General features: G+C 48.0%; 2 protein-coding genes across 3 annotated transcripts in view; one reads left to right on the top strand and one right to left on the bottom strand.

Annotated features, from left to right (window-relative positions):
• Positions 1 to 7,792: 7,792 nt before the first annotated feature.
• On the bottom strand, positions 7,793 to 13,601 carry ATP5PD (ATP synthase peripheral stalk subunit d). Of its 2 annotated transcripts, none has more exons than XM_006145834.3 (6): positions 13,499 to 13,601; positions 11,505 to 11,635; positions 10,697 to 10,793; positions 8,952 to 9,023; positions 8,142 to 8,204; positions 7,793 to 8,001 (listed from the first exon to the last, which is right to left on the bottom strand). In XM_006145834.3, the coding sequence occupies exons 2-6, from the start codon at positions 11,624 to 11,626 to the stop codon at positions 7,870 to 7,872; spliced, it is 486 nt and encodes a 161-aa protein (XP_006145896.1). In that variant the 5' UTR covers positions 11,627 to 11,635; positions 13,499 to 13,601; the 3' UTR covers positions 7,793 to 7,869. The 2 variants fall into 2 exon arrangements, with proteins under 2 accessions (XP_006145896.1, XP_027626598.1); XM_027770797.1 differs by lacking the exon at positions 13,499 to 13,601 and adding an exon at positions 13,139 to 13,242.
• Positions 12,973 to 13,633, top strand: part of KCTD2 (potassium channel tetramerization domain containing 2) — a 17,607-nt gene continuing 16,946 nt past the window's right edge. The window contains exons 1-2 of the mRNA XM_006145932.2: positions 12,973 to 12,989; positions 13,263 to 13,327. Coding sequence (XP_006145994.2) covers positions 12,973 to 12,989; positions 13,263 to 13,327 — 82 coding nt within the window. The remainder of the gene's footprint in view (positions 12,990 to 13,262; positions 13,328 to 13,633) is intronic.

The following is a 13,633-nucleotide window of genomic DNA, read 5'->3' as shown; positions in this document are numbered from 1 at the left end:
ACACATATATCTGTTCTTTTTCAAGCATTACATAGAAAAGCACCTAAATAAATAAATAAATAAATAAAAGACACCTAACATCAAAACTAATCCAGCATGTTTTCTCCTTTTAAGTATTAATTAGCTACTTTCTGTGCAAGTGCAAGCTGCCCAAGGTGATAACTGCTTTCTCAGTGTAGACAGAGCTCACTCCCAGTATGCAAGCATACCTGTCTTGAAATAACCATCTTTCCCTTTCTGTCTGGGGCAGTGCTCCAGCATCCCACCGAAATCCTGGGCCGATGATACAGTTTGCTTTTTCCCCTCAATGAAGCCTGATGCTCTCTGATAGGCGAACCAGTACAACAGCTAATGGGCCCCATTGCTTGTTGCCTCTTGAGTTGCTACCCAGAATAAGTTCAGCACACAAACACACCCCTGAAAGTGCTCAGCAAGCTACAAACCCCCAAACAGGAAACCAAGCAGGTGACGTGTGACTTCGTCACTATTAAACGGCAGGCAAGTGAGGTGTGCATGCTGCCCAGCTCTGCGCCTCGGTCCAGCTGGTGGGCTCTGTCCACACAGAAACAGCACGCACACCCCCGCTGCCTCATGAGGATGAGGAGGGGTGCAAGGAAGGAAGCGTGAGTGTGCACAGAGCCTGGTGAGCCTGGTACAGGCCAAGCCCACATCAGAGTCTGGCAGAAGGAAACGAGGGCAGTCCCCCTGGGTAATTACAGGTTTCTAGAGGGCGTGTGAATGCGTGGTGGTTAAGGGCGCTGGACTCTCACGTGGCTGACCATGGTTCTAAGTCTTCAACCTGGTGGCTTGATTGGCTTGATTTCTCACGTTCACACTCTCACTCTGGTCAAATTAAAATAACGTTAAATAAAACAATCCTCTCAAGGAGATATAAGACATCACCCTGAGTGGGAGCCGACACCCTGTGGAACCGAAGCGGTGGTGACTGGGGACAGAGAAGAGCTCTTGTTCACCCCTCAAGAGCTATGACTGGGTAGAGACCCCAGCTGCCACAGCCTACAGCCAGCTGATAACATCAACGTTTGTCACATTCGGGGACATGCTACTCTGGAGGAAGCTTTATCAGATTCTCTGAAGTCCTTGCCTTGAAAGAGTTTCAAAACTACGGTACGCTGTAAAAGAAGCTGACTGGTCCTCTGTACATTGTAAAAGAACAGATTCTGGGGTGGTGTGGTGGTTGAGAACGCTAGACTCCCACATGGCTGACCACGGATCTGGCGGCTTGCTTTCTCACTTTCTCTCATGCTCACTCTGTCCCTCTCTGATCAAACTAAAAAAATAAAGTTAAAAAAAAAAAGAATTATTTAAAAAAAAAAAAAAAAGAACAGAGTCCTCCTTTCCCTTCTCCAGGGCCACTGTAACTTGTTCCGTCTGCCCCGGGGCCAGTCGCCAGGTTTGGTGGATGCTGCTCTCACCGGAGCCCCGGCACCTCAGCCCAGCAAGCGTCCACAGCCTCATGACCCCGGCCTGAGCCACAGGGGCACAGCTGCTTTTCTGGGTTTCAAGCTTCAGTTTTCCACAAGTCATCCTCTGGGCCCGTCTTAGTAAAACCCTCTAGTGAGAGCGCAAGGCAGTGAACAACTAGTAAACAATGATTTCAAATTAAGGGGGGTGGGAGGCTGTCAATTGAATAGAGAGGGCTATTTAGTCTAGCCTCAAATTGTGGGAAGGGGCCAATAGCATACAAAGATCACAGAAGGGGCCAGCAAGTGGCATGGCAGTTAAGGGCACTGGACTCACACATTGCCAACTGCGGTTGAGTCCCAGACCTAGTGGCTTGATTTCTCGCTTTCCCTCTTTCTCTCTCTCTCTCCCCCTTTCCCCCTTCTCTCACTCTGTCCCTCTCTGGTCAAATTAAAATAAATAAATAAATAAAGTTAAATAAAATAATTCTTTTTTTAAAAAAAATCACATAAGAGTCAGCCCATGGCCTGGTGGTTAAGGCAGCTGGATTCCACATGGTGCAATGTGCAGACCCAGACCCTACAGCTTGAAAACCATACTGGGCACGTGTGTATGTGTGCTCAGAAACCCAAAAGGAGGGAGAGACATGAGAGAGAGGATTGTGGCATGACCAGGTCCCATGGGCAGTGCTCTCTCTCCCTCCAGCGAGCACCCACACCCTCTGACAAGTTTGAAAAAACGAAAACTAAAGAGGCTTCAGGCCATGGGACCAGCAGTTAGCGTAATTGCTATGTCACTGGACTCCCATGTAGTCCACCACAGTTCCTGTCCCGGACCCAGTGGCTTAAAACTCACGCCAGGCACATGTGCTGCGTGCCCGAGAAGTGATTGCGGCGTGGCCATCCCCCCTGGGGGGTGATTTCTCGCTTTCTGTCTCTCTGTCTCTCTCTGTCTGGCGAGCACATGCACCCTATAGCAAAAATAAAAACATCTCTAAGGAAAAAAAAAAAAAAGAGGCTTCAGGCCAGTCCCATGGCCTAGTGTTAAGTGAGCCAGACCCCACGCAGCAGACTACAGTTCGAGTCCTGTTCCCACACAGTGCATGTGTGGACAAACCCCAAATCCAGATGGAAGGAATGGAGAGACGCAACAGAGGGGCTACAGTGTGACCACATCCCATCAAGAGCTACTTTAGGGACCAGCAGTTAGCGTAATGGCTACATTGCTGAACTCCCATGTACTTAATCGCGGTTCGATTCCCACGCAGCAGACTACAGTTCGAGTCCTGTTCCCACACAGTGCATGTGTGGACAAACCCCAAATCCAGATGGAAGGAATGGAGAGACGCAACAGAGGGGCTACAGTGTGACCACATCCCATCAAGAGCTACTTTAGGGACCAGCAGTTAGCGTAATGGCTACATTGCTGAACTCCCATGTACTTAATCGCGGTTCGATTCCCGGACTGGGCAGCTTAAACTCACACTGGGCACTTGTGCGTGTAAGATCCTGAGAGGAGAATGGAGAAGGGATTGCAGCAGGGCCATCCCCCCAAGGGGGTGATTTCTCGCTTTCTCTCTCTCTTTCTGGCAAGCGCACGCGCCCTATAGCAAAAACTTCTCAAAAATATTTGTAATCATATATGTAAAATTTATATTCCTGAAAATGTCCTGTCTTAAATATCATGAATATCCCCCTCCCCCAAAAAAAAAAAAAAAAAAGAGCTACTTTCTCTCGCTCCCTCTCTCTAGCAATTGTACAGACTCTCCAGCAATTAAACAAAAAAAGAGGCGGCTTCTGGACAGAGGATAGTAAAAGCATCCCTGACAACCCTGTCTCCTCCATCAGACTTCAGAGGTTGACATGCGACCTATGTCACCAGGTTGCTGTACTTTGCCCCATTCGAGGTTTCAGATGTCCTGACTTAGCTAGATGTGAATCCCTTAAGGCTTTCTTTTTTATTCATAGTGAATTCCTATGAAGACTCTTCTAAATGCCAAAGCACAGTGCTAGCCCTGGAGAATAGAAACCTCAAGTATAGTGCCAGCACTTGATAAAGAATGTTCTAGAAGCCTCTGGATCTTTCTCATCTTCTAGTAGGAGCAGGAATTGCTCATGCCAGCGGGTAAGGGTGGAGTGGGAGGTGTCGTTAGCAAGCTGCTGTGATTATAATACAGAGGAAGAAAACTGGACCAATCAAGGGCCAGGCTGGGGCAGAGATTGATTTCGTAGGCAGGGGAAGCCAGGGGAGGACCTTAAGCAGGAGTAAATCCACCGTACTTGCATTCTGAAAAAATCCCCTTGGCAGCAAGGTGAAGAAGACTGGATGAAAGGAGGGTGAGTAGAGGCAGAAGACAGCACTTAGGAAAGGGGAGGGGAGACACAGGGTGTGCAGAGAAATGACCGAGGCCTGAACACAAACGGAGGGAGGGGCACCCAGAGGAGCAAAGTAAAACAGATGTTCAGGAAATGCCCCGGGGGTCACGGACTCGACCAACACGGGAGGGAGACAGGCAGCCCAAGATGGTGCCCAGGGTTCAGGTGGGATGACGGAGCATCACCCCAGACAGAAAGGAAAGTTTAAAGTGGGCCATTCCGGTCGGATGCCAGCTCTGTCCTCCCCAAGATGGCAGCTACAGCCTTGGGCAGCTTTACTTGGGTTCTGGGTTGACCCAACTTAAATACTGCCTTCTAGTAGGGAGTCTTCGCCGTTCAGATCTATTATGTTTGGTACGTAGGCTATTTATTTTCACTTAGTCCTATAACTTTGCTATACGGAACATTTTTCCCCATTCCTAGTGATTTGCAAGGCAGACTCCTATTTTACCAGTCAATGCACATGCAAATGCAAGAAAGTCAAAGCATCCAGGAGGGCATAGGAAACTGAGAGACGAAGTGCCTCCAATCCTATCCAAACGCCAGTTTCATTGTTCACTGTTGTTTACTGCAAGAAATCTTCCCAAGGGCTCCCTCAAATGCCTTTGTTTTACTTTCACACTCACATTTTTGCTTTCTTTGAACGGTATGTTCTAACCACGTCCCACAAGCAAACTAAATGCATTTTCCCCAAATTCCCCATGTTTTTATGTGGCCATGGTCTGAATCCTTAGTTCAGCGGGATGGCCGAGTGCCAACTCAGTGACTCAGCAGTTGGGGGTTGGGGGTGTGACGCTCACTTTTCTGTTTAAGGCCTTCTGACTCAGCTGCCTGGGCATATCTGCCTCCATTCCCATCGGTACAGTAACAGCAAGTCTCTGGGCAGGCTCTGCCCTGGCCCTGCCACCATCTGTTTTTAGTCCCTGCCCCTCAGATTGAATCATAGCACCAGACTGTCCTTTGCGAAGGTTCTTCAGTACCGCACTGCTTTCTTGTGGGTTATCAGCCACTGCCATGCTTTCTGCATTATTTGACAGAGCTGCCCCAATGTCTGGGGTCTGAGAATGCTACCCTTTCCGAAGGACTTAAGCCATAGCAAATCACACGTCTTTGCTTAATTATTAGGTCATCGGGAATGTCATGATGTATTTTTCAATATCCTTTTATTTTTATTTATTTTTTATTTTTTAGGAGAGGTTTTTGCTATAGGGCGCGTATGCTCGCCAGAGAGAGACAGAGAGACAGAAAGCGAGAAATCACCCCCCAGGGGGAATGGCCACGCCGCAATCCCTTCTCCTCCATTCTCCTCTCGGGATCTTGGGCACGCACGCACGCACACGCACCCAGCGTGAGTTTTAAGCCACCAGGTCCGGGATGCGAACCTCGGTCAACTACATGGGAGTCCAGCGACATAGCCGTTATGCTAACTGCTGGTCCCACAATATCTTTTTAAAAATACTTATTTATTTTTGGAGAGGTTTTTGCCATAGGGTGTGTGCACTCACCAGAAAGATAGAGACAGAGAGACAGAAAGTGGGAAACCACCCCTTGCGCGGATGGCCATGCCGCAGTCCCTTCTCCTCCATTCTCCTCTTGGGCACGTATGCACACAAGCCCATCGTTAGTTTAAGCCACCAGGTCCGGCACTCAAACCGCGGTCGACTACATGGGAGTCCGGTGACAGCCATTACACCAACTGCTAGGCCCTAGATTAAGAAAAATATTTCTATAAAAAATTTTTTTTAAGAGGTTTTTGCTATAGGGCTCACCAGAAAGAGAGACAGAAAGTGAGATGCTAACTACTGGTTCCCCCTATTTATTATTTAAATTTGACCAGAAAGAAAGGGTGAAGAAGCCAAGTCTAGTACCTGAACCATGGTTGGCCATGTGGGAATCCAGTGCCCCAGCCACCATGCCACCTCCTGGCCCCTCAATGTTTTTCTAAGCAAAAAGGTACCATAACTTTCCCAACAACCCAGCCCTTTTTTTTAAAGATCTAATTTATTATCATTGTTATATTTTTTAAATTTGACCAAAGAGAAAGAAAGCAAGCCACCATGGGCCAGCAGTTGGCATAATGGCTGTATCACTGGACTCCCATGTAGTCGACCGCAGTTCAAGTCCCGTCCCTGGTAGCTTGAACTCACGCTGGGTGGGTGTGTGTGTGCCCAAGATCCCAAGAGGAGAATGGAGGAGGTATTGTAGCATGGCCGTCTACCCCCTCGGGGGGGTGATTTCTCACTTTCTGTCTCTCTGGCGAGTGCATGCACCCTTTATTAAAAAAATCTCTCCAAAAAATCTGGCGAGTGCATGCACCCTTTATTAAAAAATCTCTCCAAAAAAGGAAAGCAAGCCTCCAGGTCTGGGGCTCAAACCACAGTCGACCGCTCGACCATATGGGAGTCCAGTGCCTCAACCACCATGCCACCAACTGGCCCTCAACCCAGTACTTCCTTATCTAGACTTTCCAACTTATCCAACTCTCATTCCAATACTGATGTTTGTAAATGAGAAAACTAAGACCTAAGACAGTAAACTACTGGTCTCCAGTCAGCCACTGAGTGGCACAGCGGTCCTCGCCTGACTTTAAACTCCTGGATGTCCAGACAGTGCTTGGGAGTGCTGACCACAGTGAACGTGCTGGGCAGTAACAATGGCAGGCCGGCGCGGTGGTACCGTGGTGGTGAACCACTGCCCCAGCAGTGCTGGGTCTGGAAGATTCCATTCCCCAGTCGGCTTGTACACGCTGGGCACACACAACCAAGATCCTGCCTGGCTGGGGAGGCTGGGGGGAGCATGGAATGATACCCCATGAGGGATGCTTTTGGAAAAAACTTTAAAAAAGAAAATTAACTAGTAGCGTTAAAAATAATTTTCTGGGGGTCCAGCAGGGGGCATGGTGGTTGAGGCACTGGACTCCCACAAGGTTGGCTGCCGTTCAGACCTGGACCAGGTGACTTGTTTTTTCTCTCTGGTGAGCACGTGCCTACAGAAAATTTAAAATAAATGAAACAATAAATAAATCTTGTAATAGTAATTTTGTGTGTTAAAAGATGAAAAGTTGTAGTCACCAGCCTCCCTTTTCTTTTTGGCTTACTTCTTTTGACAGGCACAGGCACCCCATACAGGATCCTCACCCTTAGCCAGACGACCGTGGGTTTGTACACGTGTAGCCTGGCATGTAGAGGGAGGCTCCGCCGCAGAGTGTGGAGTTTCCCAGGCGGGCCCCATGAGCTTCCTTCTGTACCTTTTTTTGTTAGTTTTGGACAGAGGGCACACACGCTTGAGACAGAGGAAAGATCACCCTCTTGGGGGGATGGCTGCTCCGCAATCCCTTCTCCTGGGATCTTGGTCACACACGCACGTGTGCCCAGTGCGATTTTCAAGTCACCAGGGTCCAGGACTGATCTGCAGTCAGCTTTGTGGAAGCCCATAGATTCCTGCTGGGACTCACCTGCTACTTACTTTGCTGTGACACCTGCCATCTTTTTTGGGGGAGGTTTTTGCTATAGGGCACACATGCTCACCAGACAGACAGAGGCAGAAAGTGAGAAATCACCCCCCAGGGGGAATGGCCATGCCGCAATTCCTTCTCCACCATTCTCCTCTCGGGATCTTGGGCACACACGTACCCGCGCCCAGTGTGAGTTTAAGCCACCGGGCCTGGGACCGCGGTCGACCATGTAGGAGTCCAGCGACATAGCCATTACGCCAACTGTTGGTCCCCCCGACACCTATAATCTTGACAGCTGTTCTGAGACTTACTAGCCCACACGTGGAAGGGAGCACTCCCTTGGTACTAGTCATTTCAGAACGAGGAGGAAATTCAGGAGATTCAAATGAAAATTCCTCTTCACCAGCTCCCAGTGAGATACTGGACCAGTTCATGCCTTAAGGCTCACTTTCTCATTTTAACAAAAGCCCACTTCCACTTAGGTCGCTTCAGAGAAAGGTGTAACTATCTCAACCACAGAGAAGGTGACACACTCACATCTATGTCATTACTTTTATTTTTAATGTCCAGAACTTGTAAGGCAAGGACCAGAGCTTCCTTCCAGACACAAAAATTTTATAAATTCTCAATTGGCTGGTGAGGCCAATAGGGGTACTTCTTCTTGTCTAATGCGGTTTCTGGGAAGACTTCATTCAAGTCCTCGATGGTCATCTGATCAAATGGAATTATGCTCTTCATCTTCTCCAGCTGGAAATACAGGAAACATGTTAAGGAAAACAGCCACAGGGAGGGGAAACAGGAACCTATGGCAGGTTACTGCCACAAGTGACCGTGAGGTCACAGAAGAGAGAAAACGCATTACTGGCAGGGCCATGGCTCCTCCTTACCTGCTTCTGATATTCTTCAATCCTGGCCTTTGAGAGGGACACAAACTCAGCACAGCTTTTCACCTTTTAAGAGAAGGAAGAGACTGCTCTGAAACCATGCTGCCATCTGCCTTTGGGCTCCCAAGGCGGAGGCGTCCTCAGCCTGCTCTGGCCTCCCGCTGCCCTGACTGCTGGGAGCACTCCCTGTGGGAGGCCAACACAGCCTTTCCTAACACCCACAAAGAGGCCCCTGGAGGAAAACCAGCTTAGGAAACTCCAGCAAGTTTCTCATCTGGACAACCTACAAAATGCGTTTCCTAGGGCCCAGTAATGGACAGGCAGGACAAGCCACCTGACCACCCCGTGTCTGTGAAGAAGTCACCGGGCTGAATGGCCTTCAGTCCACTCAAGCAAATAGGTACTTGACTACTGCCTGGATAATTCTTCTAGGTAACTCCAACTCCTTAATTGCTTTTAACAGCTTTGTTCAGTTATAACTGACAATGAGTCAACAACACCATCTATTAAGCTTTGACGTAAGTATGACCTAACCATAGCACTCGAAAGAGAAAAGAGTGTACACGCTCATCTCCCGCCCCATCACAGGCAATCACTGGCGTGTCTTCTGTCGCCGTAGATCAGTTAGGTCTCTCCCACTTTGTAAAAGGAGTAACGTATCAACTTTTTGTCCTTGCTGGCCTCTTTCACTCATCATGATTATCTCACTCATCTATCATTTTCAATTGGCTTCACTTTACCTCACTGTATTTGCTAAGAAATACAGGGCGGTCAGTATTAAAGGTTTAGATAAGTAAGAGCACAGCTACTTACGTCTTCCTTTTCTTCAGCGTCCACCTGGACAGTGTATTTATCCTCCGGCACAGGAACCTTCAGGGCATTAAACTACACACACAGGGACAGTGAGTTGTCACCAATATGCCCAGAAGCTCAGAGAATGGGCTCATAGCATAAGTCGTACATATGAAATGAAAACATAATCTCTGACCCAAGAGGAAATTGGTGTGCGTCTCCACTGCTGTCACCAATTATTACACTGGGGACAGGAGCGCACGGGTCTGTTAGCCCTGACACTAGAGACCTCGGACAATTCTATACTCCGAGCTTCAGCTCCTTCATCTGAAAGGGACAAAAGAATTGACAACCAGGAAAATGGTCTCTTGGCACCTCATATTCTAAAGGAATTCTGGTTTCTTTTGGATGACACCCTAGAGGGCTGAGTGGCAGAACCAAGGCTGCATGATGGAGACAGAGAAGGCCGGAGGACACCACACAGTGGTGCGGCTCCAGCACTCAGCACTGTGCCTGGCAGAGCAGGCCCCTCACGAGCCCCTGCAAATGAGTGAACGAACGGAGTGTGGATACTGAGGCTTCACCTGTCAGTATCAGAGGACTCTATGTATGTGAGAAATGAACAGCGGTAAAGGACAGTAAAAAAAGATGAAAAATTAATTAAAAAGATGTTAAGAGTTTGTTCCAAAGGAAAATAGGTGGGAAGCTATTATTATTTTTTAAATGCAACACAAGGAGTTGGGCAAAAATGTTTAACTTGGGGCCAGCGGGTGGCATAGTGGTTAAGGTGCTGAGTCCCATATGGCTGACTCCATGGTTCAAGTCCCAGACCCAGAAGCTTGAGAAACACACTGGGTATGTGTATACGTGTGCCCAAAACCCCAAGAAGAAAAGGGATTGCTGCATGGTCACCACCCCCTTGCAGGGTGATTTCTCACTTTCCATCTGTCTTTTGTCTCCAGCAAGCACACACGTCCTCTGGCAAAAATCTTTAATAATAATAAAAGGAGCTAGCAGGTAGAGTGGTGGTTAAGGCACTGGACTCCCAGATGGCTGACTACAGTTCGAGTCCTAGACTTGACAGCTTGCTCCCTCACTTTTCCTCCCTCTCTCATTCTGTCCTTCTCTGGTCAAATTAAAATGAATGAATAAATAAATTTAAATTATAAAAAATAATTCTAAAAATGATAAGTAAAAAAATTAAATAATTAAAAAAAATTTAAAAAATAAAAAGGTTTGGAACCAGCAGTTAGCGTAATGGCTATGTCACTGAATTCCCATGTAGTCAACCACAGTTCAAGTCCTGGACCCCGCGGCTTAAACTCATGCCAGGCATGTGTGCGTGCGTGTCCAAGATCCCGAGAGGAGAATGGAGGAGAAGGGATTGCGGCGTGGCCATCCCCCCCTAGGGTGATTTCTTGCTTTCTGTCTCTCTGTCTGTCTCTCTAGCGAGTGCACGCACTCTGTAGCAAAAACCTCTCAAAAAAAAAAAAAATAAATAAATAAAAATAAAAGGTTTAACTTGATAGCCCTCTGGCTCCAGGACTGAGACTACACTGTACTGTGGAATGAACACACCCTGAACTCTCTGTATTTACCATTTAATTCCACATGGCTCAACTTCTGGCCACATTCATGTCTCCTAAGTTTCCTTTGGGATCCGGTGCTAGCACCACCCCACTCCCCTGGCTGTCATCTGCATATGTTCCTCCCCACAGGCACAAGCTCCACGAAGGTATTAGTGCTTTGGTTGTCTGAAGTCTCACCTTCTTCTCGAAGTCGTCCACCAAGCCCGCCTTGGCCACATTGGCCTTGTAGTACGCCCAGTCGATAGCCGGCGGCGTCTCAGGTAGTGCAGCCAACCTGTTCCCGTGGAAAGCAAATGTTGGGACTGCTCCACAAGCAGCGGAGAACCTGCAGTGATTCCTTGGTCTTTCGACCTGGAATGTCACACTTTTGTAAGGTCAGGATAAAAATGGAAAATAAAATGAAAGAGGACCAGCAGGTGGCGTAGTGGGTAAGGTGCTGGACACTCCCATATGGCTGACCACAGTTCAAGTCGTCCCAGAATTGGTGGCTTGCTTTCTCACTTTCCCTCTCTCTCTTTCTCTCTCTCTCTGTGTGTCTCTGGTCAAATTAAAATGTAAAAAATGAATAAATAAAATGAAGTAATTCTTTTTTTAAAAAAGTGAAAGAAACAAAAAGAAATACCAGTTTTATTTGGAAAATGCATGGGTTTATTTTTTGTCAGAAGAACATCAGAAATTCATAGGCAGGGCCAGCCAGTGGCATACAGGTTAAGGTGGCTGGATCCCACATGGTGACTGCGAACTCAGACTGGGACCAAAACACACCAGGTGCACGTGCAGGAGTGCCCAAGGTCCCAACAGAAGGGAGACAGGACTGTGGCATGGCCATTTCGCCCAGGAATGCTTTCTCTCTCCCTCTCCCGTCGGGGTTCATTCCATATAGCAAAATTACAAACAAATAAAACAAAGTAATACTTAATTCCTTAACTGTTTTGTTTCTACATTCGGTAGCAAGGAAGAGACCCCTTTTCAGAAACGTACTGACCTGGAGGTGAGGGTCTCGTTCCACGTTTTCAGGGAGTTAGCAATAGCCTTTTGGTTTCGGGGTATTATTTCCCCAAAAGCTACCCAGTCAATAGTTTTTAGGGCAAGTTTTCGCCCAGCCATCTTGCAATCCTGGAAAATAAAATGTGTTAAATCAAAATAGGGCTGTTGGGGGCCAGTAGGTGGCGTGGTGGTGAAGGCAATGGACATTCCCACATGGCCGACCACAGTTTGAGTCCCAAACCTGGTGACTTGCTTTCTCACTTTCCCTTTCTCTGTCTGTCCGTCTCTGGTCAAATTAAATGAGTAAATAAAATTAAATAAATTTTTCTTAAAAAAAAAAAAAAATAGGGCTGGGGTCTGGCAATGACATGGTGGTTAAGGATGCTGGACTCCCACATGGCAGAGCACAGTTCAAGTACTGGACCTGGCAGCTTGCTTTCTCACTTTCTCTCTCTCTCTCACTCTGTCCCTCTCTGGTCAAAGGCTGTTGCATGTACAGTATTCCACCCACTAGACTGTCCTTCCTTGTCCATTTCCTGAAAAGCCCAGCTTTTCGCTCTTTCTCACTACATGCCTTCGGAAATATGACTAAAATAACACTCGACATTGCATTAAAGGTAAAACTTTGGGGCAAGCAAGTAACGTGGTGGTTAAAGCACTGGACTCCCATATGGCCAATACCTGGTTTGAGCCCCTGGTGGCTTGGCCAAACAGAATAACGATAATAATAAATTAAATAATTATTAAAAAAATAAAACCTAATACTTTAAATACACTTTTCACTGATATATATATATTTTTAAAAGAGTCTGGGACTTGAACCGTGGTCAGCCATGTGGGAGTCCAGCACCCTTAACCACCACACCACCTGCCAGCCCCATCACTGATACTGTGTTTTACACACTAATTTTTCCAATATTGAGAACTTGCCGCAAACCTAATTTTCAACAAGGCTTAAAGAGACCAGGCTCTGGGCTAGAATTTCCTTATCTGTAAATGTAGGGATATGGAATATGGGGATATTGGCTCCGCTTACCTCAGAAGGCTGTTTACAGTGTCAAAAGAACTGGGCACCGACTTGTTCTACAGTCTTACCCAAACCCACGGGGCTCTGTGATTCTTAGACACCAGATCATACACCTGCACCCTGGCGCCCTGCGTCTTAATCAGGATTCAAGACCCACGTGGACGTAGAACAAAGAGGTGATTACAGCCTCTTATTTATTTTAGCCAAGACAGAATACTGGGAAATAATTTAAATAGGAGTGAAATACTTCTTACAAGAAGGCTACAAAGTCAAAGTCTTTACAAAAGATAGAGTGAATTACCGGGGAGGTGGGAGAGAGCGCCCTCAGGAACCTAAAGCTGTCAAACACCTGCGCCTGACTTTCCTGCCTTCTCAGGTTCGCTTCCCTCTCCTGGAGTGCAGGGGAGGCGTTCAGGCAGTTGGCAGGTGACTTTTAAAGATGTGCCAGAGAACCAAGTACCTTTACAGAGGCTTTCCCAAGCCCCAGGAGAAGACAGAGGTCAAAAATACATTCCCTCCTTTATTTACTGCTTTAGCCCAGCTCCTAGGACAGGTCATGCGCACTGGAGGTGCTCAATTAATGTGGGTTTACTAGGGAAACGAACCCCGCACTTGAACAGCTCTGAATGCTCCGCACGTTCGAATCCTGAACCCTGAAAGGAAGGGCAGGGCAAGCCTCGCAGCCAGCTGAGGCCCCTCGGCAGGTACGTCCGCGTAACCGTTCCGAAGGCCCTACACGGACTACGCCAAGTTCGCCGCACTGGGACTGAACGAGGCTCGGTTTGCGGCCGCGCGTAAGTCAGCGGGGTCGGGTCACCGCCCGGCCCCCGCGGCACTCTGCCGGCCGGGCACCTCGAGGGCCCGGCGTCCTCGGCCGGATGGGACAAGCGTCGACGCGAGATTTGGGAGTGCCAAAACAAGGACCCCGCCGGGAATTCGGTCCCACGACCCGAACCTCGACTCACCTTCACCGACCGCAGCTGCGAACCGTCCACAGCAAGTAACGGAAGTAGGTCACCGGAAAACCTTCCCTCAGCCAACCCCGAAGCCAAAGGGGCGGGCCTTGCTTTGCAGTCCAGCCAATAGAGATAGAGAATAAT

The sequence above is a fragment of the Tupaia chinensis genome, unplaced genomic scaffold (assembly GCF_000334495.1).
Source record: "Tupaia chinensis unplaced genomic scaffold, TupChi_1.0 Scaffold000159_1, whole genome shotgun sequence".
Taxonomy (NCBI): Eukaryota; Metazoa; Chordata; class Mammalia; order Scandentia; family Tupaiidae; genus Tupaia; species Tupaia belangeri.
The sequence above is the reverse complement of the archived record's forward strand: the minus strand, read 5'-3'. Positions and strand labels throughout refer to the sequence as shown.